Below are 26105 nucleotides of genomic sequence, written 5' to 3' on the forward strand. Positions count from 1 at the left end.
GGTATCATCGATGTTCCAACGCCAACATATACCAGAATCCACGAAAAGCCCTATACAAAATCCGTCCTCTTCGGGTCAAGACCTCCCCTTCCTTCTTTCATCACCCTCCTGTCCGATATACGGGCAATTCCTCGAGCAGAACCACACCTACTGGCCCACTTCCCCAGACACAGTCGGCCCCACCACATTTCCAAATTCCGCGCTGTCTTCACCCTCCTCTCCCCCTGCTATCGGCGCCGCAGTCCGACTATCCCTTAACCGGCGCAGGCCTTCGCCGTCCTCGATCCACGGCCCGGCTTTCTCCAAGCCATCCGTGTACTCGACGCCGACGCGTAGATTCAAGCCCGCGCTAAGAGCACGCTCGATGCGAGCCTCACGCGTCTGCGACACTAGCGTGCGGAACACCTGCACAAAGAAGCCACCCAGGACGTCGACGCTCCAGTCCTCCGGCACACAGGCCAGCACGTCACGGACGTCAAACCACGCCGCGAACCGCGCGAGTAGATCGCTTGTGCGCTCAATACGGTCTGAGAGGTCGCGGATCTGCAGGAACTCGTCTAGCAGATGGCGGAACAGAGTGGCCTGGGTGTCGTGGGTGGCGAGCTCCGGCGTGGAGCCGGTGGCCGCGCTGCGCGGGCCGCCGAAGAGACAATAGCGGATGGCGGAGTCGTAGTCGCCCAGACCGTGGGTGAGGAGGCGCAGGGCGGCACGGTGGTGGCCTTGCAGGCCATCGAGAATAATGCTCTCCGAAACGAGGTCGTCTTGGAAGGGCTCAACGCGGGCGAGCACATTGGGGATAGAGTAGGTGATTCCCGGGGCAAGGGGTGCGGAGGAGAATTGGGTGCCGGAGGTGCCGCTTAGAAGTTGGAGGAGGCGAAGGCGAGACTGCCACCATGGCTCGGAGGGGGTGTTCTCAGTAATGAAGTTGAGGTAGGTGGGTTTGGGAGGGCGTAGGGCCCGGTAGGTTGAGTAGGATTCGGAGAGAGATGTCCGTGCTGTGGGGGAGGACTCAAGCACCGAGAGAACTTCATCCAGGTAGTAGGTGATGAGATCGTCAGCGTATTGGGTATACTATTCAACGAAGTCAGCGTCCATTATGACTGGAATGAAAACAATGTAGAATCGAACGCACGTTCTTGGCAAAGACCAAGTGTTCTAGGTAAACCTGAACAGCGCTGGGTGCTCGCTCCTTAAGCAACGCAACCACATCCGCCGGTTCCAGTCTCACTCGACTCGAATGGTCAGCAAACACCTGGACGCCCAGTGCCGGGTTCCGTCCAGCAAGCCAGGACCCATACTCTTCCACCAGTTGGGCGTCTTTGATCTTCACCAAATACCGGCGCATCTGCGCTTCAATGCCAGCCACAGTGACCTCTCCGCCGGCATCAGGCTCTCCGTCAATGATCCTCCGCCATGTTTTCAGGACGTTGCGAGACATCTTCTGGCTCTGATACAGCCGGCTCAAAATAAAGAGCCTCTGATATTGTTCTAAAAGCACCACTGCTCGGTCAAAATTGCCCTTCCAATTGTCGACCAGCTTGTTCAATTCCGCGCGCGACTTAGACACTGCTCGCTGCTCCGCTGTTAAGTGGACATCTTGTTCAAGAAGCAAATGCAATAGAGCGGCGTCTGTGCTATCCAAAACATATGTTTCATCCGTGATACTCCCATATCCTCTCTTCTGTTGCCATGCAAAAAGGAAGCGTTTCACCATGTTCAGCAAGGAGGTATCTGTGGTAGCTGGCTTGGAGGATTTATCGGTTGCCGCTTCAACTTGTTTAAGATATTTTTCTGTAATAGATGCCAGCCCAGCATGGATCCATACGCCCTGGGGGCCCTGTAGAACCTCACAGCGGAGGAGGGGAATGAATAGCAACACTAAGCGAGGATCCAGATTACCCGTTAGGAGTGCTTTCTCGGTATTCCTGATGGTAGGATCCGCACGAATGTCCGCCGGCATTGACAGGAGATCTCCATATAGCAACAGGCTTGCTTTTTGCTTCACATAACCCAAGCTAACAAATTCAGTCTCATTCTTGGGCTCGATATCTTGAATCGATACCATCAAGTCCATGACGGCATCTCTTTGCAAGATGGTGTATCCGTTATTGCTAGATTGCTGAGCTTGCTGAAGGGCATCCTCAAGCTGGACAATCAGGGGGTTCTTGAGCAGACGCCATATTTGGGTCCCCGACCACAGAATCAAACTGCTTTGGAGTCTGCACAGTCCTTGAGCGAACTTCGCTTCTTCAGCATTCCGCTGAGATTCCCAATCGCGATCAGACCCCGAGGCCTCTCCCCTTTTAGAACCGTCCGAGTCTGTCAACTCCTGAGACTCGAAAAGTTCCTTCTCCTTCTGCAGTTGCTCGATGGAGGCCTGTGTTCGCGGGTCTGCAGCAGGGATATGTGGCGAGAGTGACGGGCTTTTGAGGCGAACCATCCGTAGAAGCTTCCCGATATCATCAAGATCTAGATGACTTGGGCTGGTCGTATGCTGTAAGCCAACTCGAGGTGGTTGAGTCTCTTGCGACGACGGTATATCTAGCCACCTTCGGTGCCTATCTATCTCCGCCGGGTCATCGTCCCACCGTTGGATTTCCAGCCGGTTTCGCTGTGATTCATTTTCGCCAAAATCAATCACAGCAAGAACATATTCTTCTTGGGAATCATTGTTTGGCTGGAGAGACCGATCGTCCTCCCCAGCATCAACCACAACGGACTTTGGATAGCGGTGGAAGTTGATCGTACCCCGGACAACCTCTCCGTCCATATCTACAAACATCCCCACACCAGGTTCTGTTTCTTCGGTTCCAGTGACAAGCAGGAATTCAGAAGGCGTCGGAGACACAACGTGAGGCTGCAGCTGTTTCACAATGGGCTTCGGTGGGAGGGGAGGCAATGGCTTGAGGCTTTCCGTGTTGGCGGTCTGTGCTTCGCCTTCTGGAGACGAATTTGGTACATTCGCTTGAGAATTGTCTTCCCGTTCCTGTGAGCTCGAGCGACGAGGGCTCCCTGATGATGTGAATGGATCCGGAGTTCCCGAAGGCGATCTAGTATGTTGAGGAGTTTGGGCATTTGGTGGCAACATGCCGACGAAGGTGTTCAAGCTGGTGCTTCTTCCATGTACATGAGGATCAGTCGGGGAAGAGCTCGGATAGGATGAGGATGGAGATCGTTTGAGAGGTGTCTGCGGTGCAGGGGGAATATCTTCCACCTGACCCGACTCAAAGACCTCACTCGAAGAGGAGATTGGGAACAAGGGAATCTTCTGCTGATGTTCTACCTCTAGCAGCGAATATGACTGCGTATCGGCTGCACAGGCGATCGTCCCTCTGCGCGCAGCAACCAGGCACCCCGGAAACTTGATCTGCTTAATACGCCGGGCTCCCTCTCCAATCCTGATCAGCATAATGCTGTTTTGAACAGCAATCATCACGACCGGGCTTTCTCCATCCTCCGCATCCTGATTGAGATCTAGCCCGCCGATCCAGCGGCAATGGTTAACCTTGGTATTCCCGAATGCTGGACTGAGCTCCGGCAGCATGTAGAACGTAACCATGCCATTGCAAAGAATGCAAGCTTTGTTCACCGAAGGCAGTATAACAATTTGTCGGACACCTTTCGTGTCGCTGTCGGAGGGTTCATTTTGGAATGGTATGGGCAACCGGGATGCCAGTATAAAGGTAGGCTCGCTGGTGTCGTCGGAAGCTGCTGGAAGGCAGACAAAGTGCAGAATTTCTGCCGCCGAAGTCCCTATATACAAGTTTCCGTCTGGAGTAATTCAATCAGTCGAGTGATCTTGACCAAACGAGCCGGTTGTCATGCCAGGAGCTTACCCCAGTATTCAACGCAGGTGATGTAAACGTCCGCGCTGTCGTCCGTCGCCAGCGGGACGTCATCGAATAGTGATCGCAACACATAGGGCTCAGGTCCAGGGGAACCGATCCTCCGCCTCTTACGAGGACCGATTTCATCACCTGAAGCCATCATGGCTAGCTTCTGGGTGTCTCCCCCGCCAGCATTGGAGAGAGATGAGATGAAGGCGGTCAGTGCTGCCTGGGGCCAAGCCTCAGGGGCCACTTAGATCAGGAACGGCTGGAGCCTCGGATCAACGCCCGGGGGTTGAGGAAATGAACATCAGGGCTTGGGGGATAAAATTGTTGTTTCAAGTACACAGCACCCTCGAACACACGATATTTTGGTCAGATACTTTTCAATTTCATCAAGTACATATAAAACGGGCGATAATTATCCTTCGAACGTTGCAATAGATGCCCATGCATTACGGAACAATATTGGCCCGTACCGCCGCGTGTCCTGTTCAGGTCCGCGCGATCCCCATTTCCCCTTGGTGGACAGCGATCTGGTGTGGGGTGATTGTGCAGACCTCTTGGTTTGAACATCAGACATGGATTCGTTCGCCATTACGGAGGGTCTTGTGTCTCAGGAGCGACAAGACGGCTCGCCCGAGGTCTCTAGCAAATTATCCGAAGAGACCAACAAGTTCCAGCGTGCTATCGCAGCCTGGCGAGGTAAATGACAGCAATATGGCCCGAACGAGCAGCCCACGAGCCCCCCAAGACTGACTGAGTTCTCCCAAGGAATTGATTTGGCCAACACTATTGCCAAGCTCGACACAACTGCTTCAGACATTGTTGCGCATCAGCGGGATGCTCTGGTCCAGAGGAAGGACCTAGCGCAAAAGACAAAGGACTTTAAGAAACTGGAAGACGATGCAAAGCTTTCCGAATATAAGGGACTGTTGAAAGCTTACCAGTCCTTCATCGATCTCTTGACCAACCAAGGGAAAACATCCTCGTCCTCGTTCTTGCAATTATACTCGTCCCTATCCGAAGCACCTGACCCTTACCCACTCCTCGAGGCCTCTGTCGATTCGCTGGTATTATCCGAGGACACTGTCCCGAAGTTGACCTCAGAGCGAGATCAATTACAACAATCTGTCGAACGCCTTACAAAGCAGCAGGAGGAAACCGAGAAGCGACTTCAGGAAGAGCGCGCTGCGCGAAAGAAACTTGAAGAGAGCCAAGAATCCCGTGCCAAGGAGATTGAAGCGTCCTGGGAAGCAGTGCTGAAAGAAAAAACAAACAATTGGGAGGCGAAGGAGAAAAGCTTAGAGGAGAAAGTCGAAAACCAGGAGCGACTGATCAAGGAACTCAAAGCCAGCTATGAAGTTTCTCAGCGCCTAGGAGGCGAGGATAATGAGGACGACGGTGCTCGTAGTGGTGCCACTGCCGCCGAGCTCGAGCTAGTTTCTGCTGATCTAGAGAAGACAAGCTTGAGATTAGCGGATATGGAAGCGCGGAACGAGCAGCTACGGCTGGAGCTGGCTCAGGCCGTATCGCATTCGAACCACGATCAAGCTGCTTCGGTTGAAGATGACCCTGCTTATCAGCGCCTTCAGTCCGAAAACTCTTCTTTGCTACGAAAACTGGACGCTGCACGCTACGACAAGGACTCAACCCGCCACTCATGGGAAGCTAAGCTCCTGCAGGCCGAGAGAAATGCGTCAAAGACTGCAGTTGAGAGGGATGAGCTGCGCTCACGCCTCGATAAGGTGTCTGACTACGATGATATACGCCGGGAACTGGAGATGATCAAGTCAATTGAATTCACGGCGGGTGATGACGAGGTAGATGAGGAGGAAACGGCTGGCACCAACGGCGCTGCCACCAAGTCCAAGGGGAAGAACTCGTTGGAGCAGCTCCTAATGGCACGGAACAAAAAGTTGACAGATGAGCTTGCAGTCTTGCGAGTGTCCACTCGTGACCTTCAGGGCCAACTTGAATCCCTGCATGGCGAGCTTTCCACGACTAAAGATGCCCTTGAAAAGTCCCAGGGACTATCGACCACCCTGGAGAACGATCTTCTCCGTGTACAACAGGAAGCCGCCAATACTTTCCCATCCTCACCTATGTCTGTTGCCGGCACTTACACTTCCCGGCATCCGCACTCATCTCGCCGGGGTGCGGTATCTCCCACCTCGTCCATAATTTCTGGTTTTGACCAGAGCATAGCATCAGCAAACACCATGGAGGCTATCCGTGCTGGAGAGGCAGTTGGTGGTGGCTCTGGTCTCCTTCCAATGATCCAAGCTCAACGTGATCGGTTCAAGAAGAAGAATGCCGAGCTTGAGGAAGAACTTTCGAAGATGTACAGCACCGTTAAGTCTCTCCGTCAGGAGGTCTCAACCCTGCAGAAAGACAACTTGGGGTTGTATGAAAAAACTCGGTACGTGTCCACCTACAACCGTGGCCAAGGAGCATCTACCTCTGCTTCCTCGTATGCGAATGCACCCAGCTCCACCTCTATCTACGCCTCGGGTGACACTTCTTCGGGACTCTCCATAGACCGGTATCAATCCGCCTATGAAGCCCGGATCTCACCCTTTGCGGCGTTCCGGGGCCGAGAGTCCGCCCGCGCATACAAGCGCATGAGCCTGCCCGAGCGGATCGTCTTCTCGCTCACTCGAATCATCATGGCCAATCGCACCAGCCGGAACCTGTTCGCCGGCTATTGCTTTGCGCTCCACCTGTTGTTATTTGTCATGCTCTACATGATGAGTACGATGGAGATTGAGAAGCATAGCGCCATGAGTGCCGTGGGCAGTGCCGCCGCCGCTGCATACCGTAGCAGCAACAGTGGGGCTGGTTCCGGTAGCAGCAGTGGTGGTCAGCTACATGGGGATGATTGGCAGCAAGAGGGCTTCAGCTAAGCTGGATAATATTATCTCTACGCTGGAATCTCTGTTTAAACCTTGCGATTAATCCCTATTCTCTTCGTAAAGGGGAGTGCACTTGTGTTTGATGCTTGAAGCGAGGTTTCTGGAGTTTCTGATGTCATGGGTTTTGTTTTTTTTTTCCCTTCATCTCCTTTTCATTGCTGTTGTCTCATGGCTGAACACCGGCTTTTGGCGTTTTTTTGGAAGGACAGAAGCCGGCCCCTCTCTGGTAGTGCCGGGTTCCGGTCTTCTTGTTTTGCCCGTTACTTGTTTTGTCGACATCCCGGTCTCCCCTTTGTACAGTCGTTTAAGACCAACAGAATATCTATGATCTTTTCATTGCCATTGAATGTATTCGTAATCTCGCTAAGAATTTCCCCGTGATCCACCTCGGTTGACTACTGAGAAACTAAAATGTGACGAGTTGAGCGGTGACGGCAGCGAGCATTGATGGAGCTAAATTTATCTCTGCTTAAGGCTCATAGAGTAAGGAGATAGACCGCAGGATTTTGCAGTTTCCCCTCACTGAAGCTTGGGCCTTTTGGTGGGATTCTTAGTTTGATTACGCTAGCCATTGACTATCCTGTTTAGAGCTGTCATCAGAGGGCCTCCCAACATAGAAACATAGAAACAGATGATCGATGAGGGGTACGCAGGCGATAGATGGCCCAAGCCATCGATAAATGTGGAATCTGACGCCACCGGATTGCGAATCCAAGATCCTAGTCCTCGCTGTATGTATTACGAGACGATTGTACCTTTCTCTATGGCTAAAAGAAGAAAAGAATGGAAGATACTTGGTTGGATTCCTGGACTACCTACATAGGGAGATGCTTGGCAGGGTCCCGTTAGGTGCTGAGGAGCATGAACGGAAGTAGGGATAGATGCAACATTGCAACAAGGATCAAATTCTCCGAATCTGTGATGGGATCCTTCCAGAATACGTCAAGGAGAGTTCCTAAGCTAATGCATGATGTCGGCGACGATCCGCCTGTTTGGCATTGCAGTTCGGGTAGGATCCTAGAGTCCCTAAGGCGCTATGTATGCTGCTTCCGAGAATATACTTCGGGACCTCCGTCCGTCTGACCAGTCGGGTAAATAAGCCGGGGGAATGCCAACCGTGGGTCTCGATAAAGATAGGTACTGTGGATGCCTTGAATTGGCTATGGATATTATTGACGATTGCAACATGGCCTCTCAAGCAGCAAGCAAGCCACAATGTGGAGGGGCCATGGAAGAGAGGGGGCCGGGTAAGGGGGCTTGCAGGGGTGTCTAGTAGCCTGTCAGCAGCCCTGAGAGTGGGCGCTCGTCACATCTCCGACTTTGCTCTTGGGAGGGCAGCCCCGCCCCCGCCAGCCCCCCGGTGGCTAGCATCTTGAACAACATGGGATTAACGGGGCTGCTCCAATCACTCAACGCGTATTCGGATCCTCCCAATTGCTAACATAGCTGGCATATCTGGAGATCCTCCAGCCGCTAAGGAGCTGCGTTGGTCATGCTGAATCTTTCATTTCTGCATAATCACCGAGCCAAAATAAGCTGCATCTCCTAGCCGCCCGATCACACTTGGGCCCGTCCGGGGAGCCTCTGTCGGACTAAGTTATTAATAGGCCGGGGAATTGAGGGCCCCTTCGCATGGGCCTCTTCAACAAGAGAGTTCCTTCTTACCGCCGGCACAACGCCCACTTCCTGGGATGTCCGGCTTAGCGCGTAGTGCCTGCGCATTTAGCCCAAGTGGCTCGAGGCCGACGACGAATCGCATGTCGTCAAGGCTGGGAGGGCCAACCTTGGGCGCGATCTTACGCCAATGACGGCTCTCCGCTAACGGACAATCCCTGCTAGTACCTGCAGCGTGCATCGATCACTTTTTTAATAGACTAACGGGGTTACTCGCGTTGTTTCGAGTTGGTTGATTTGTTACTATCTTTGCAAGATGCTCGTGGATGCCCTCGCAATTGTTGTCGGCTCTATATGTACCCTGACCCGACCCAATGCATCCACCTTCATGCCAATCCCTCTACCTCACAACGCTCCTTCGCCATCCTCCTCTTTTTTCTTCCCTTCTCCTCTCCGAAGTCACTCAGTGCCCTAGACTGGTACTGCGAGAGGGTCCATTGTTGGATCGTTGTTCTATCGGAAACCCGCTTCCGATAACGATATCCATACCAATCCGTCCCCCCTCTATAAACTGCGATATAGAGAAGAGCGCATAATGCGTCTCACTACCATCCTTCTGTCGCTGGTTACAGCATCCCTGGCAGCCCCAACCTTCCTTGACCATGCCAATGACTACTCCGATGACCTGGCGAACTACTTGTCTGAAGTGAGCCGAGAAATCAAGCGATTGGAACGCGTTTCATCGTCGACAACGTGTGATGCCTCATCGGTCACTCTGCCCTCCTATGCGACTTCACCAACGACCGCAGCCACAGCAACATCGGCCGCAACTGGCTTGCCGTCTCCGACCGGGAAACTCAAGTTCGTTGCGCTTGGCAGGGGCACCCAGGTATGTATAATCATATGCCCTGATAATAACTTGAATGGCCTTGAAAGCTTACTGGTTCAATACAGAACTACACCTGCGGTGATGCTAGCGCCACGCCTGTGGCCATCGGCGCCGTCGCCAGCCTTTACAACGCGAACTGCTATGCGCATAAATTCGAAAACATTCTTCAATATCTTCCTAGCAGTGCCCTCTCCGCCTCCCTGCCCAGCAGTGCCAATAAACAGTTCTACGGCATGGATCTTCTGGGCCACCATTTTTTCTATGACTCAACCACTCCCGAATTCAACCTGAACTTGGGCGCCGGTCAGAATAACGGTATCCTCATGACCTCAAAGCAGGCATCGCTTGACGCCCCCGAGGGAGCCGCTGAGGGCGAGTATGGCGCCGTGAGCTGGCTGTATCTAACTACCAAGTCGGGCACTGTTAACCCCTCTGGGTACTCCTGGAGCTCGGTCTACCGAGTAGACACAGCAGCAGGAGCAGCGCCATCAACCTGCGCGGAATATGCGAATTCCGCATTTGAGATTCAGTATTCTGCTCTCTACTATATCTATGGTAAATAAGCAACGAAGCCGGCCGTGCTATTTTGTACATAGAAAGAAAGTGCCAGGACAAGCGGGTATGACTTGGAGGCATTTGACTGGCGGGTCCATATATAGTTATTTTTTATTTATGATAACTTGTGATGTTAATGAAGGAGTAGATGGATTAAATCCTTGGTATCTACAGGCGAAAAAAGCCGTTTTCCATTTAGTGGTACATCCTATTCTGCAGAAGAACGCCAATTTTAGCCTTTTTTTCACCCATGATTCATGTCAATCCCTAGTGCAATCAATCAATCTATTGGTGGCCTCGGCGCGTAGAGGTGTTGGGCATTAATTAACGTTTAAGTGTGTTTGAGTTGGGGTCATGGGCCACCTATAATAACAGGGCAAGCTTAAGGCAATCTACCAACCTGAAACTGAAGAAGCATCATATGACGTCCAAGAAAATGCCAGTATAATTGACATTCTGAATTTGCATATGATAAGCACAGCGAAGCAAAGTAAAAAGGAGAAATTAAGAAAGGAATAAGAAAAAAAAAGAAAAAAAGAGTTTGCCTGAATATCCAAGACAGCACGTCACACGAGACTAAAAGTTTCCTACTTGTTTCCCGTGCAGACATCTAGTTCTCCGGATAGATTAACCAAGACCGGAAGGTTGCATCTTTGCTATTGCCCAGCTTATATCCGTGATGAACAGGATTGGTAATAATTCAACAGTATTCATGATTCTGAGTAACCAAAATGCTGTCATATAACTACTAAGATGCAACAAATCACACTTCCGTATCCATTCGCTTGGTTGGTGGTCACGTTAACCAAGCAAATGAAAATGGATGTCTGATCTGACGGACTAGGTACCAGGTGAAATAGTAAGATGATTGTGCAGCAACAGGAGAATCCCAAAGAGACAGATATTGATATCTCTCAAAAGCTTGTGGTCACGGATGTGTCACCATGAAGCACTGCTACAGCCCTCTGAGCAACAAAGACTCATATGTGCAGCATTAAATTAATCATACTTAGACTATTTCTGAATACATACATGTTTACAGTCACTATACTGTCCTTATTCCCCTCGAAATTCCAAAAAGCTCTCATAATAGCAACAGCAGGGCTCTTATGTACCACGTGATCTCGCTTTCTGGACGCAGGTTGAATATCACGTGAGGTATTATCCACCACGACCGAACGCTAACCCTAAATCGACTAGCGTTGTTCTGATTTTCTGAAAGATCCAGCAGGCGCAAAAAAATCTCGACGGTTCAACGAGCAGCACGGCTTTGACCCGCACGCGACAGAGCACTCTCGGTCATTTTTTTACTACCTGTTTGACTCAGTAACTTCAATTACTGTGTTCTCCTTCCTCAATTTCGACTGACTCTTATTCGAGCCCGTCAATTTCGATCGCACTTGGTCTGAGTTCTCTGTAGCTCAGCCGTCACCGTTTTTTCGCCTTCCTCTCTCTTCCGAACGCTCTCACATCCAATAAAAATGGCTTTCGGTCCTCCTCGTGGTGGTCGTGGTGGTCCTCGCGGTGGTCGTGGTGCCCCCCGTGGCGGTGGTGGTCGTGGTGGTGGCAGAGGTTTGTGCTCCAATCTACTCGACGCCTTACAGCAGTTTGCAGGATGGGAGTGAAGCTTGTGATGATGCAAGCTTGATTTTCACAGCCTGCCTCTGCCTGTTACTGGGTGATCTAGCTATTCAATTTACTTATCAAATTTTACTTTCAAGGTGGTTTCGGTGGTCCTCCCGGCCGTGGTGGTGGTGGCCGTGGTGGCCGTGGTGGCCCTGCTCGCGGTGGCCGTGGTGGCCGTGGAGGTCGCGGCGGTGCTCGCGGCGGCGGCAAGCCCGGTGCTAAGGGTGGTGCTAAGGTCATCATCGTAAGTTTTGACCTCACTTTCGATGAGTTATCGAAGTAGTGAATGTGGCACTAATCGGACTTTTTTTCTCTCACAGGAGGGACACCGCCACGCTGGTGTCTTCGTTGCCCGTGGTGGTAAGGAGGATCTGCTTGTCACCAAGAACCTGACCCCCGGTGAGGCTGTGTATGGTGAGAAGCGTATCTCTGTTGAGGCCCCCGCCGGTGACGATGACGCTGTCACCAAGGTCGAGTACCGTGTCTGGAACCCCTTCCGATCCAAGCTTGCTGCTGGTATCCTGGGTGGTTTGGACAACATTTACATGAAGCCCGGCTCTAAGGTTCTCTACATCGGTGGTGCCAGCGGTACCTCCGTCTCTCACGTTGCTGATATTGTCGGTCCCACCGGTAACGTCTATGCTGTTGAGTTCTCCCACCGTTCTGGCCGTGACCTGATTGGCATGGCTACTCACCGCACCAACGTCATCCCCATTGTTGAGGATGCCCGTCACCCTCTCCGCTACCGCATGCTTGTGCCCATGGTCGATGTCATCTTCGCCGATGTTGCCCAGCCTGACCAGGCCCGTATCGTTGGCCTGAACGCTCACATGTTCCTCAAGGACCAGGGTGGTGTTCTGATCTCTATCAAGGCCAGCTGTATCGACAGCACGGCTGCTGCCGATGTTGTGTTCTCCCGCGAGGTTCAGAAGATGCGTGAGGAGAAGATTAAGCCTAAGGAGCAGCTGACCCTGGAGCCCTTCGAGCGTGATCACTGTATTGTCGGTGGTATCTACTCCCGTTCCTCATAAAGAGGGTGGTTAATATCCTGGTTATGTCTTTCTCCTTTTCTGTTCCATTTCCCTTTTCTCAGGCGTCTCGTGTTCTGCGATGTATCCAATGCTTCTCTTTTTCATTGTGACTTGGTCACCTCTGCCCATGTACTACGATTGCTTGCGTCACAAAATCTAGGTCTCGATTTATGGGAAAAAAATGCACGCATTGAAATGATTTTGTGTCCATTGTGGAGGTGAGAGTTGAGTAAAGATGATACCTGTCACAAGAGTAGGTTCCTTTAAGCCTTCCCTCCCCCATGGAATGAACATCAGTAATAAATACATCAATACGTTCGCTTTGTTTGGCCTCCTTACTTGTAGAGGTCTGAATAAGGTAGTTTTGGTGAAAATACGCATCTGTTTATGTCCTGCGAGTGCTCAGCGTAAAGCTTTCTGCGCCCTTCCAACTGGAAATGCACCACATAGTGCGTGAGAGCACGATCCAAATCCGTTTGAGATATTGTTCACCACTGACCAAAATCAGAGCCAAGACTGACCCTCTACCTTTCACATGGCTTCTCCGTGGTGATTATCCTCGATCTCGGACTTGCCCCGTGGTTCCCTTCCAAGGGCCGGTGTGCTTCGGTAATCGGATTTCTCACCGAGATCAAACTCCGGGCATCACTCAATCCAATCAGCTCGAAATTTGAGAGTAAAAAATGGTTACAGAGCCCATATGATCACCCGCAGGACCCATAATTGGCTGTGTGAGGTGGGTTCAACCTTGGAAGATGAACGTGGGGGCAGGGAGATGACTGCTCGTCAACCCCGCGGGGTCGGTCCAACGGTGACTATATAATGACAGACTGTCGCATACCGGGGAACTTCCGAGTACCATATACTACTTCTTTGATTTCCATTTCACCAATTCTTGTGCTATAATCGAGCGCAGCGATACCACACAGTTCTTGCAGTGTCAGACGAAGATGTCGATTCTCATTACTGGTGCTGGTGGCTACGTAGGCCAGGAACTTGCTGCTGGTCTTCTTGCAAAGACCCCGGCTTCAATAACCGTTACGATCACTGATGTCGTGGAGCCTAGAGTTCCAGATTCAGCGAAGCAACATGCCGGCCGTCTGACTTGCATTCGGGCGGACCTAACCTCAACTAACGAGGTCGACGAATTGATCAGCGCTGACCGCCCCTATGAGACCGTGTATATCCTCCATGGCATCATGTCGAGTGGCTCGGAGGCCAATTTCGAGCTAGGAATCCGGGTGAACCTCGACGCGACACGATATATCCTGGACCGGCTTCGTACAACCATGCCTGGGGTCAAGGTGGTCTTCACTTCATCTCTGGCAGTCTATGGCCCTGCACCGCCAGGCTTTGTGATTGACGAAACCAACTTTCCCCCGATGCCATCCTCCTCTTACGGGTCCCAAAAGCTCATAATTGAGACTCTGTTGAACGACTACTCCCGACGAGGGTTCTTGGACGGGCGCTGTGTACGGTTGCCGACGGTGACCGTGCGAGCCGGGAAACCCACCCAGGCTGCTAGCAGCTTCGCGAGCGATATCATTCGGGAGCCATTCCATGGCAACACGGCGATTTTGCCTGTAGGAAAACAGACTGAGATGTGGATCTGTTCACCACACACCATTATTAAGAACCTGATTCATGCCCGTGACGTCCCCAAAGAGGCTTTCGGGGAATCCCGATCCGTCAACTTGCCAGGATTGAAAGTCAGTGTGCAAGAAATGTTGGATGCATTGGAAGAGATTGGGGGCAAGGACCGGCGGGCGCTGGTGGAGGAGAAATATGATGCTGCCACGGATAAGATCGTGCAATCGTGGACGCCTCAATTTTCCACTGATCGTGCCTTCGAGTTGGGATTCTCGGCGGATATTTCCATGGTGGAAAATATCAGGCAATTTGCGAGCCGATTCGTATGATATAAAGGATGCACCATTCCGAGTCACTCTAGAGAGAGGGAATTGACCTATTGCATGTCATGTTAAATGATTCAAGAGCCAATTTGGGTGTATGTAAAGCATGGGATATCTGATTTCCGGCTATGCTAATTTCTATGAATCATGTTTTACCCATTAAGTTCTTTACAGGGGCCGTACAGTGTTCGGAGAGAAGATAGAAGTAGACGAGCAGATGAAGGAAGGAGAAGAAAGTTGGAACTAGGAGTGAACAGAACAGAATGCCAGACCTCATTAAAATTCATTCGTTCATGCCACTAGAGTACCTTATATCATAGGAAGCTACATCCGCCGTAAAAATATATAGCACGGATCCCAGTTATCTTGAATGGCGACCTAGTAACCTATAAGCCTACCAATGAATCTTGATGTGATATGGTTCGGTTTATATTGTGAACTACAACAAGGGACAATTGGCCCAAAATTGAACCGGACTAGTCCATTGCTAAGTAAAGAAGAACTAACCTTGAAACCACCTCTCGATGGATCTTCCAGGGCTTCATGTAGATCCAGGCTTGATGATAAGTATGCTTCATATCTTTATATCCTAGACCCCTCTATTTTTTCTTCCTTCCTAAACTATCTTCCAGTCTACCATCCTCACCTCCTACATAATCAATCCCGGGAAAGCTGGTGTCAAATACCACTTTGCCCCTACATAAGGCGATTCGTACTTATGCTCAGATCCCTTCTATATCGATCATCAGACTGCTCCTGGAGATCCTACACTCAATATTTCACTTTCTGCCTTTCACTCCTGAATCTAATTTGTGGTTTTTTTTTTAAAAAACTTTTTTTTGAACATCGAATCCGTGACCTATCTCTGAGACAAATAAATCGGTTCCTCTTGAACGAGTGACCTTTTGATTGCCGAACTCACAGCTAAGACCCTCGTCACAGTTTTGTTTCACTGAGAGAGAGAGAAATACAAGTACAAGAAATGATACGTTTTAGTTCAGCGGATCAACACCTTTGATATCTCCCATGCGAAAAGCTCAAGAAAAAGCATCATTCGATGCCTCGTCTTCGAAAAGAAAATACCCCTGCCTTCTATTGGAGATTCAGTAATTATACGGTTTCTACCGTTGCTGTCGCTGTTAAAGCCTGGCTTACGAGACTACAAATAGATAGTGTAATCTAGGTTGAAGTATCCCCTCTGTCGACCTTCCGACCCACTAACAGCGGTTGACCTCACCGAGACCGACGTAGTCTACTGCCCGCTGATAGATTGACTCTGTCGGTGACACTGTCAAGGCCGTGATACCGTTATCATAGATAATACCTGCGCCAGCAGGAGCTAGGCTTCTGGCAATATGTCGCTGAAAGTGAAAGTCGAGAGGATGTTGGCACGAAACCTAAAAGACAACTGGAAGTAATTTAGAGCAGCGAATCTCTGCTCTCCGGCCGTGTCGATTCTTGTAACAAAATATTCAATCTTTGAAAATAGCGACGATAAAAATCAGCCTGCAGGGTGCCATCTCGTGGCTGTCGCAACTTTACGTAGGTCGCAGGAGCGGGTAAGGAAGTAATCGGGATGACCTGGGCGGTTTGGAAAAGCGGGTCATGTGATTGGCTGGCGAGCTGGGCGAACAATTTGACTCCCGAACTTCAACCTCAGGGCCGACTCCAGCTCTTTTCTCCATCCCCCTTCCCCCCTCCTACCCACACATACTTGTCCGCAATGGCTTCCCGCCGCTTGGCTTTCAACCTCAACCAGGCTCTCAAGAGCCGTGCGGCTCTGAAGTCCATCCAGCCCGTGAAGCGTGGCTTTGCGTCGCCGGTTGCGCTGCCGTCCACTACCCAGTCCACTACCCTCTCCAACGGTTTCACCGTACGTCCCATCAAATTCGATCAATTGCGCTCCATCATCGCTGATTCGTCTTAGATTGCCACCGATTACTCGCCATGGGCCCAGACCTCCACCGTTGGCGTGTGGATTGATGCCGGTAGCCGGTCAGAGACTGACAAGACCAACGGTACCGCGCACTTCCTCGAGCACCTTGCCTTCAAGGTTCGATCCCTACGCCCCTAACCGATATGGCGATATTCTGATGACTCGATACAGGGCACCAACAAGCGCTCTCAGCACCAATTGGAGCTGGAGATTGAGAACATGGGCGCCCACCTGAACGCCTACACCTCGGTACGCCCGGAAAACCCACCATTGGCCTCTGCTCTGTCAGAACACCGCTAACTGAGACGCACAGCGCGAGAACACTGTCTACTATGCCAAGTCCTTCAACGCCGACGTTCCTAAGGCCGTTGATATCCTGTCCGATATCCTCCAGAACTCCAAGCTCGAGGCCTCTGCCATCGAGCGTGAGCGTGATGTGATTTTGCGCGAGCAGGAGGAGGTTGACAAGCAGCTTGAGGAAGTTGTCTTCGACCATCTTCACGCCACCGCCTACCAGGGCCAGCCCCTCGGTCGCACCATCCTCGGCCCCAAGGAGAACATTCAGACCATCTCCCGGGACAACCTGACCGACTACATCAAGACCAACTACACTGCCGACCGCATGGTTCTGGTTGGTGCTGGTGGTGTCCCCCATGAGCAGCTTGTCCGTCTCGCTGAGGAGCACTTCGGTGGTCTCCCCAGCAAGCCCCCGACGTCCGCTGCTCTGGCTCTCACTGCTGAGCAGAAGCGCACCCCCGAGTTCATTGGCTCTGAGGTCCGCCTTCGTGATGACACTATCCCCTCGGCTCACATTGCTCTTGCCGTTGAGGGTGTTTCCTGGAAGGATGACGACTACTTCACTGCCCTCGTCGCCCAGGCCATCGTCGGCAACTGGGACCGTGCTATGGGCCAGTCTCCCTTCCTCGGCAGCAAACTGAGCTCTCAAGTCAGCCACCACCACCTTGCCAACAGCTTCATGAGCTTCTCCACCAGCTACAGCGACACTGGGTAAGTTTGCCAATCCTTTGATCTCCACCGATATCTCTGCGGTTCCTGTCCTCTAACAATGCTTGAACTATAGTCTCTGGGGTATCTACCTTGTTTCCGAGAACCTGACCAACCTTGATGACCTGATCCACTTCACCCTGCGCGAGTGGACTCGCCTGTGCAACAGCGTTTCCGCTGCTGAGGTTGAGCGTGCTAAGGCTCAGCTCAAGGCTTCCATCCTCCTGTCCCTCGACGGTACCACCGCCGTTGCCGAAGACATTGGCCGTCAGATCATCACCACCGGCCGCCGCCTGGGCGCCGAGGATATTGAGCGTGCCGTCAGCCAGATCACCGAGAAGGACGTTATGGACTTTGCCACCCGCAAGATCTGGGATCAGGACGTTGCTATGAGCGCTGTTGGCAGTGTCGAGGGTATCCTCGACTACCAGCGCATTCGCAATGACATGTCCCGCAACCTGTCCTAGTTTCCCCGTGTCTCCACTCGCGATTAAAAGACTACCATTTGATACTCGGGAGCACCGGGTCGTGAATGGGGGTTTGTGTTTGAATGTATTATCAATCATTGCCTTGGGTTGTTTTTAGACCCTGATTTGTGTGAAATAGCAATTAATGGTTTGCCATAGTAGACTATTCAGTCTGTCACACTGGGATGTGGCAGACCAAACTATCTCCTTTGTTTCTTTTGTCTCCCTCGTCTCTTCTTTTACACCATGTAGCAAATTCCTTGTACATGATTATACCCTTTCACATCCTCCCTCGCCGAGTAAAACGCTGCATTCATCTAGAAACGTATTATATTCCTACCTGCCTTGCATACAACCTCTCAAGAGGATGATGGCCTTCGGCGCCTGTTTTATATCAAAGGCGGCGATTCGCTGCAGTTGTAGGCCCCACGATGGTGATTAGGTAAGCTAGTGCTTGTTCCGGCCATTTTTTATCAAATTTGACAGCCAGCCTACCAACACAACTACATTCACAATGGGTAAACGGGGTGGCAAGAGAGTGAGTGCACACTGCAAAATTAATCATTAAGTGTATTTATGATTCTAACTTGTTCTTCACTCGCAGTCTGGCAAAGGTGGCAGAGGTGGCAGAGGTGGTGGCGGCGGAGCTCGCGCGGACCGCACCAATTGGCAAGAATATCCAAGGAGCAATGAGAAGTTAGAGCGCTATTACAATGAGCCTGAATTTGTGCCTGAGGAGGAGCGCGCTGAGTTTTGGGCTACTTTGAAGAGGGATCTCCCAAACAGCTTCCGTTTCACAGGCTCGCGTGGGTAAGTGGCGACTCGAATGCGATAACATTTTAACGTCTTTCATGGGTCAATGCTAAAAGTTGCCGGTTGCTATTAGACATGCGCTTGCTGTGCAGCAACGCTTGAAGGATTTTTATGTTCCCGAGATCACTTCCATTGAGTATGAGGGCCAGCCCGTCGATCCCCCTCGCCCGGTGTCGTGGTATCCCGATCAGCTTGCTTGGTGGATGACGACCCCCAAGCAGGTTGTCCGACGTTTCCCGCCCTTCGCTTCGTTCCAGAAGTTCCTCGTGGCCGAGACCGAAGTTGGAAATATCAGTCGCCAAGAACTTGTTAGCATGATTCCTCCTCTCCTCATTGACATTAAGCCTGGTATGGCTGTTCTGGACATGTGCGCTGCTCCCGGCAGCAAGTCTGCCCAGCTGATGGAGGCGATCCACGCCGGTGAGGAGGATGCGATTCGGGAGATGCCCAAGGACGTCAAGGAGGGAACTGCTGGCCCAGAACCTTGGGGCCCCGAGGGATTGAATGATGATGGCCGGACCACGGGACTGTTGATCGCCAACGACAGTGACTATAAACGTGCACACCTGCTTATTCACCAGATGAAGCGGTTGAGCTCGCCGAATCTCATTGTGACCAACCACGATGCCACGATGTATCCTTCTATCAAGCTTACTCCACACCCCAGTACCGACGGAAAGCCTGCCCGAAATCGATACCTCAAGTTCGACCGCATTCTGGCTGATGTCCCTTGCTCGGGCGATGGAACTGCCCGAAAGAACATGAACCTCTGGAAGGACTGGAACCCGGCCAGTGCTCTTGGTCTCCATGTGACTCAGGTGCGGATTTTGGTCCGTGCGCTTCAGATGCTGAAGGTCGGCGGACGTGTTGTCTACTCCACATGCAGCATGAACCCCGTTGAAAACGAATCTGTTATTGCAAGTGCCATCGAGCGCTGTGGGGGCTCGGCCAACGTCAAGATTATTGACTGCAGCCAAGAGCTTTCTGGTCTCCATCGCCGACCTGGATTGCACAACTGGAAGGTAATGGATCGTGAGGGTCGTATTTGGAGCAGCTGGGAAGAGGTCATCGCTCAGAGAGAGCAGGAGAGTGGCAACGGCCTGGCCCGACTGGCCGAGGGCATGTTCGCACGTACAGGTGACAAGGCCAACTTGCCGCTTGAGCGCTGCATGCGTATCTATCCTCACCTCCAAGACACTGGTGGCTTTTTCATCACCGTTCTCGAGAAGACCTCCGAGATCAAGGCCAAGCCCGAGGATGTCAGCAACGTCATTCCTCTCATTAAGCCTTCTGGTACGGTCGCTGCTCTTGCTCAGGAGCTTGACTCTCGTAATGAGAATGGCGAGCCTTTCCAGAAGCTGGAGTCGTTGGATGAACTTGTCCCGGCTGACCCAGAGGTTGAGGAGGAGGTTTCTAAGAATGCCTCTGTTGCCGAGGCTACCCACCAACCCCCATACTCTGCAACCCTTGAAGATTCGACTACCGCAAAGCGTGAAGCTGATGATCTAGAGGATGAAGTTCCAGCCAAGCGGACCAAGCTTGAGGACGGCACGGAAGTTCTAATCGGCGACCGCCCCGTCCACCGTCCCGCCGCCTCGGTGGAAATTGAGAACGTTGCTACTTCCACCGACAACACTCCTGCACCGACGGCCGCGTTTCCGTTCGATAAGCCATTGAAGAAGAAGGCTCCCCAGGAAGATCCCTACAAGTTCCTGGACCCCAACCATGAAGAGCTCCTCCCTATCTTTGAGTTCTACGAGCTCTCGAAGCGATTCCCTCGAGATCGTTTTATGGTTCGCAATCTTGCAGGAAATCCGTCGAAGACGGTCTATTATACCAGTCCTCTGGCCCGCGAAATCCTGACCATGAACGAGGGCTCGGGTATGAAGTTCGTTCACTGTGGTGTCAAGATGTTCGTGAAGCAGGATGCTCAGCGCGAAAACGTCTGCCGGTGGCGCATTCAGACCGATGGCTTGAAGATTATTCAGCCTTGGATCGGTGATTCCCGAAACGTTGTCCTGACCGAGCGGGAGACTCTACGCAAACTGCTCGTCGAGATGTTTCCGAAAGTTAATGACGGTGGCTGGAAGGAGCTTGGCGAGATTGGCGAGCGCGTGAAGGACATTCCCATGGGCTGCAGTATCCTACGTGTTGTCCCCACTGGCAAGGAAAGCGGACTGACGTATGTTTATATGAACCCCTCCTCAAAGACAGTACTGCTCTCATACTAACTGCTCAAAATCTAGTGAACCTATGGTGCTACCCCTCTGGCGGTCCCTGCATTCTCTGAACCTTATGCTTCCCAAGGAGGAGCGCCGCGCGATGTTGCTGCGCATCTTCAACGACTCCACTCCGCTCGTCAACCCGACTCTTGCGAAGACTAACGAACGCAAGGCTGAGAATGGCTCGGGTTCGGAGACGCCTGTAATCCAGACGCCACTCGAATCCACGGCCGAGGTTGAAGAGATTGCACTGAAGAACGAGAATCTCGAGCTGGGCCAGGAGACCCAGGATATCACGAATGAGCGTGAGACGTTCTCCAAAGATGGAGATGAGGAGGATCGGATGAATACGACGGTTTAGGACATTGGGCTCTTGCATTGATCCCATTGCGTCATACGCCAATCCTACTTTGGACTGATTTATATTGCCGTACTTTATTGTTTACATGATTTCATTTCCCCCGGTGGCTGCTCACCGAATGTACTAAAAAGCAATGCCATGGATACTTTTCATTTTGACTTAAAGAGGTCGTGCACAAATACGGCCCTGCCTTCCCTAGGCCTCCTTTTAGGGTTTTCAGCGTCAGATGTCGGGGTCGCAAATGCACTGGAAAATACCCGAGTGCTTCGTGCAAGCAGCGATCTGCATCGTAAGATCATTTCTCGGGGAATCATCGGTGGACCGGTTAAATTCATCGGAACGCAATTCTCACTCCCCCTGTTTCCCCGCAGACGCTTGCTTCAGCTTAGATTAAATGGTGGCGGGTTAGATGGACAGAGCGAGTCGAAACTATCGCGGAGGACTCGGATGGCATTAGTCCGAATATCTGGGGGCTCGCACGCTCACTCACTTGTCAATTGATAGCTAGAGCCGTCTTATATATTCTTGATTGCATCCAATTTGTTTTCTATGCTTTTCTTTACTTCAAAAGCTGATTTGCACAAAAGCCGATGGTTCGAATGTAGTTGCTATGCGGGTCTCGTTGTCTCCCGACTCTCGAGGATCAGCTGATTCCCCTCTGCTTCTCGTCATTTCGCTGCAGGGGAATTCATTCATCCATCTACAACCCCGCCCCATCGCCATCATCCCGACACAATCCTGACTATGCGATAAGCGGAAAAATTGCGGCGGCGGAGCCCCCGCAGGCCGGCGCCCAAATACTGGGGGATCTTCGGCCGCCCTTCCTGTTCCGCGCATCGCGGCCTCCACTCATCTACGACGGTAGTGTTCTACTATGCACCTGTGCATGCACGAGCGTCCGGGCGGATAGCAGCGAAGACCCCGCCCTCTCGCTACCCCGTCGATGATGCAAAGGACGAAACCATGACGAGGGGTTTTGGAGGCCGCAGACCAGCAAGAAATGAGGGACCAAAAAATGGCTCCCGAGTTCGGCTTTTGTCCCCCGGAGTGTACGGCATGCCACCCGCGGCAGGTTTGATTCGTCTGTCGATCGTCGCACCACAAGTGTATATGAATGCCCGCCGATCCCTTGCAGGGTGTGAAATGCAAGAAGCTCTCCAAGCTTCCCTGCGATTTTAGAAAGATTTCGGTCGTGTGCCTCGCATTTCGCGCTCGATCGACTTAAGCTATCATGAAGCTTCTCACCATCTCGGCCGTGGCTTACTTGGCTGCGCAGGCTGCAGGTGCTGCGATCAGTCATAAGTTTGATGGGTTTTCAATCCGGGAACATCCGGATCCTGTCAAACGAGCTCAGCTGCAGAAATATGTACGCGAAGCACGGTATCTTCTAAAATTTTGCTGCCATATCATTCTAACTTGTCATCGATATAGGTGACGTGGGATGAACACTCACTATTCATTAATGGCGAGCGATTGATGATCTTCAGTGGTGAAGTTCATCCATACCGGTAAATGATTATTTCGTTTGTTTTGTTTTGGATAGCATAGATTGGCTAATGATCTTGCGTCTAGATTGCCTGTTCCTTCTCTCTGGATTGATATCTTCCAGAAGGTCAAGGCCTTGGGCTTCAACTGTGTCTCATTCTATGTTGACTGGGCCTTGCTAGAGGGCAAACCGGGCCATTACACCGCCGAGGGAATTTTCGATCTCGAGAAGTTTTTTGATGCAGCCAAAGAGGCTGGTATCTACCTGTTGGCCCGCCCTGGCCCTTATATCAATGCGGAGGTTTCTGGTGGTGGTTTTCCAGGCTGGCTGCAACGGGTCAATGCTACCCTGCGGACTAGTGAAGAAGCTTACTTGAAATCTACTGATAAGTATGGATACTCCATGTGGAGCGAAATATTCCTATGATTGCTAGCATTTGCTTACACATACTTATTCAGCTATGTGGCCAACGTTGCTGCAACCATTGCAAAAGGCCAAATTACCAATGGTGGACCCATCATTCTCTACCAGCCCGAGAATGAATATTCTGGTGCTTGCTGCGGTGTGGACAACTTCCCTGATGGGGCCTACATGCAGTACGTTGAAGACCAGGCTCGTAATGCCGGTGTTGTGGTCCCTTTCATCAGCAATGACGCCGGTGCTGAAGGCCACAATGCGCCAGGCACGGGTACGGGAGCTGTCGACATTTATGGCCACGACAGCTATCCTCTTGGGTTTGACTGTGCCAACCCTGCAACTTGGCCAAGTGGATACCTCCCTACCAATTTCCGCACTCTTCATGAGGAACAGAGCCCAAATACTCCGTATTCATTGGTTGAGGTATGTCGAGGTTTGGTTATTTGATGATGATAAGAGGCTAACATGCTCCAGTTCCAAGGAGGAGCCTTCGACCCTTGGGGAGGAAATGGCTTCGATGCTTGCGCGCACCTTTTGAACCACGAGTTTGAGAGAGTTTTCTACAAGAACGACTTCAGTTTCGGGGTGGCTTTTCTGAACTTGTATATGGTAAGTGCCCTTTGATCTCGGAAGCGGCGGACAACCTGGCTAATATCTTGCAGATTTTCGGCGGTACCAACTGGGGCAACCTGGGTCACCCTGGCGGATATACCTCCTACGACTATGGATCAGCTATCACCGAATCTCGCAATATTACCCGTGAGAAATATAGCGAGCTAAAACTGCTTGGTAATTTTGCCAAGGTGTCTCCTTCTTACCTTCTAACCACACCTGGTAGTCTAACTACCTCAACATATACTACAAATTCGGACCTGGCTGTGACTCCTCTCTTGGGAAGCAATAGCTCAGTCTCTTCGTACTTTGTGATCCGCCATTCCGATTATTCAAGCGAAGACTCGGCCACCTACAAGCTGAATCTTCCCACCAGTGCTGGCCAACTCACTATCCCCCAGCTGGGAGGCAGCCTCACTCTTAGTGGCCGTGACTCTAAGATCCATGTTGTTGACTACGATGTGGCTGGTACCAACATTCTTTACTCGACCGCCGAGGTCTTCACGTGGAAGAAGTTTGCGGACGAGAAGGTTCTTGTCTTGTATGGTGGTCCCGGGGAACACCACGAGCTTGCTGTCTCTCGTGGATCAAGCAGCTCTGTCATCGAAGGGCCATCATCCGGCATCTCGTCTAAGAAAGTAGGCAACGCAATTGTCATTGGCTGGGATGTCTCGACTACTCGTCGCATCGTCAAGGTTGGGGATCTGAAGATCTTGCTTCTTGGTAAGCTCCTCATGCCGATTTGGTAAATTTGGATGACCTACTGACATCAATAGATCGTAATTCGGCCTATAATTACTGGACACCAGAGGTCTCCACAGACGGCACTACTACTCCTGGTTTCAGCTCCGAAAAGACTACTGCTTCTTCTATCATTGTGAAGGCAGGTTATCTTGTACGAAATGCATACCTCAAGGGTAGCGACCTTCACATCCAGGCCGATTTCAACGCTACTACTTCCGTTGAGGTGATCGGTGCTCCGTCCGCTGCGAAGAACCTGTTCATCAATGGAGACAAAACAAAGTCCACTATTGATAAGAATGGAATCTGGTCGGCTAGTATCAAGTATACTGCACCAAAGATCTCACTCCCAAGCTTGAAGGGCTTGAAATGGAAGTCCATTGATACGCTTCCCGAAATCAAGAATACATATGACGACTCTGCCTGGACTAAAGCCAACCAACCCTATACCAAAAACAGTGTGAACTCGCTCAGGACACCCACCTCACTATTCTCCTCAGACTATGGCTTCCATACTGGCACTCTTATTTACAGAGGTCACTTTACCGCCAATGGCAAGGAGGACTCATTCTCCATCGAGACCCAAGGCGGTACTGCTTTCGGTAGCTCGGTTTGGATCGATGAGACATATGTTGGTTCCTGGAGCGGAATCAGCATTGATAGCGACTACAATGCCACCTATACACTGCCCACTTTGCAGTCCGGCAAGAGCTACGTTATCACTGTGGTCATTGACAACATGGGCCTGGACGAGGACTGGACCGTGGGCTCCGAGGAGATGAAGGATCCCCGCGGCATCCTCTCCTACACGCTATCCGGCCATGACGCTAGCGCCGTTTCTTGGAAGCTTACCGGTAACCTGGGCGGTGAGGACTATCAGGACAGCGTTCGTGGTCCGCTGAACGAGGGCGGCTTATACGCTGAGCGTCAAGGCTTCCACCAGCCGCAGCCTCCAGCCCAAAAATGGGACTCGAGCAGCCCTTTCACTGGTCTTTCCAAGCCAGGTATCCGCTTCTATAGCGCAAGCTTTGACCTTGACCTGCCCCAGGGTTGGGATGTCCCTCTGTTCTTTACTTTCGGGAACAGCACCTCGCCACCGTCGGCATACCGGGTCCAGCTGTACGTCAATGGATACCAATATGGCAAGTACGTGAACAACATTGGTCCGCAGTCGGCCTACCCCGTGCCTGAGGGCATTCTGAATTATCAGGGCACTAACTGGCTGGCGCTGAGTTTGTGGGCCCTGGAGGAAGATGGCGCTAAGGTGGAGGACCTGGAGTTGATCAATACGACTCCCGTTCTGACTTCTTTGGGCGATGTCGAGTCGGTTGACCAGCCCAAATACAAGGCGCGTCGTGGCGCATATTAAATGAGGGCATGCCGGCCGTAAATATTTTATAGTCGACTGGGTTGATACCAGTAAATAGGAATGAATGGAATATGAAGCAAGCATTCACTCGTATCCTGGCCCTTAATTCCTAATCAAGCAAAAGTGTTTCTTGAAATCCTCGGCCCAATCCACCTCAAGTATTAAATAATGTATTATTTAGATTATATTCAGATTCAGTCATCGTGAGGTGGCCCCCGGGGGGGGACAACTAGTAACTTATCCCCACCCTTGACAATTGTACTTGTTTGTCATTCATGTATTCGATGCATGATAGAGATGCGCTAT

The 26105-nt window shown here is 51.5% G+C and overlaps 8 protein-coding genes across 8 annotated transcripts; 7 read left to right on the forward strand and 1 right to left on the reverse strand.

Moving 5' to 3' along the window:
• Positions 1-147: 147 nt before the first annotated feature.
• N7462_005787 (uncharacterized protein) lies at positions 148-3990 on the reverse strand (the record flags this gene model as incomplete). The annotated part of the gene is made up of 3 exons (XM_057077505.1): positions 148-1071; positions 1133-3771; positions 3837-3990. The coding sequence occupies 3 exons, from the start codon at positions 3988-3990 to the stop codon at positions 148-150; spliced, it is 3717 nt and encodes a 1238-aa protein (XP_056933085.1).
• A 418-nt stretch (positions 3991-4408) lies between these two features.
• Positions 4409-6733, forward strand: N7462_005788 (CCAAT displacement transcription factor COY1; the record flags this gene model as incomplete). Its single annotated transcript, XM_057077506.1, has 2 exons — positions 4409-4532; positions 4602-6733. The coding sequence occupies 2 exons, from the start codon at positions 4409-4411 to the stop codon at positions 6731-6733; spliced, it is 2256 nt and encodes a 751-aa protein (XP_056933086.1).
• Positions 6734-8951: 2218 nt separating this feature from the next.
• Positions 8952-9808, forward strand: N7462_005789 (uncharacterized protein; the record flags this gene model as incomplete). Its single annotated transcript, XM_057077507.1, has 2 exons — positions 8952-9245; positions 9311-9808. 2 exons carry the CDS (start codon positions 8952-8954, stop codon positions 9806-9808), a joined length of 792 nt encoding a protein of 263 aa, XP_056933087.1.
• A 745-nt stretch (positions 9809-10553) lies between these two features.
• N7462_005790 (rRNA 2'-O-methyltransferase fibrillarin family protein) lies at positions 10554-12457 on the forward strand (the record flags this gene model as incomplete). Its single annotated transcript, XM_057077508.1, has 3 exons — positions 10554-10588; positions 10645-10659; positions 11710-12457. 3 exons carry the CDS (start codon positions 10554-10556, stop codon positions 12455-12457), a joined length of 798 nt encoding a protein of 265 aa, XP_056933088.1.
• Positions 12458-13407: 950 nt separating this feature from the next.
• On the forward strand, positions 13408-14376 carry N7462_005791 (SDR family oxidoreductase; the record flags this gene model as incomplete). Its single annotated transcript, XM_057077509.1, has 1 exon — positions 13408-14376. One exon carries the CDS (start codon positions 13408-13410, stop codon positions 14374-14376), a length of 969 nt encoding a protein of 322 aa, XP_056933089.1.
• A 1717-nt stretch (positions 14377-16093) lies between these two features.
• Positions 16094-17778, forward strand: N7462_005792 (mitochondrial processing peptidase; the record flags this gene model as incomplete). The annotated part of the gene is made up of 5 exons (XM_057077510.1): positions 16094-16243; positions 16298-16423; positions 16478-16555; positions 16620-17314; positions 17388-17778. 5 exons carry the CDS (start codon positions 16094-16096, stop codon positions 17776-17778), a joined length of 1440 nt encoding a protein of 479 aa, XP_056933090.1.
• A 514-nt stretch (positions 17779-18292) lies between these two features.
• On the forward strand, positions 18293-21174 carry N7462_005793 (tRNA (cytosine-C5-)-methyltransferase; the record flags this gene model as incomplete). Its single annotated transcript, XM_057077511.1, has 4 exons — positions 18293-18316; positions 18383-18588; positions 18665-20773; positions 20838-21174. 4 exons carry the CDS (start codon positions 18293-18295, stop codon positions 21172-21174), a joined length of 2676 nt encoding a protein of 891 aa, XP_056933091.1.
• A 1231-nt stretch (positions 21175-22405) lies between these two features.
• Positions 22406-25799, forward strand: N7462_005794 (glycoside hydrolase family 35 protein; the record flags this gene model as incomplete). Its single annotated transcript, XM_057077512.1, has 7 exons — positions 22406-22540; positions 22606-22682; positions 22747-23049; positions 23119-23500; positions 23552-23686; positions 23740-24412; positions 24466-25799. 7 exons carry the CDS (start codon positions 22406-22408, stop codon positions 25797-25799), a joined length of 3039 nt encoding a protein of 1012 aa, XP_056933092.1.
• Positions 25800-26105: the final 306 nt, after the last annotated feature.

This window comes from Penicillium macrosclerotiorum (genome assembly GCF_028827735.1).
Source record: "Penicillium macrosclerotiorum strain IBT 26536 chromosome Unknown utg000006l_segment0_segment0, whole genome shotgun sequence".
Classification (NCBI taxonomy): Eukaryota; Fungi; Ascomycota; class Eurotiomycetes; order Eurotiales; family Aspergillaceae; genus Penicillium; species Penicillium macrosclerotiorum.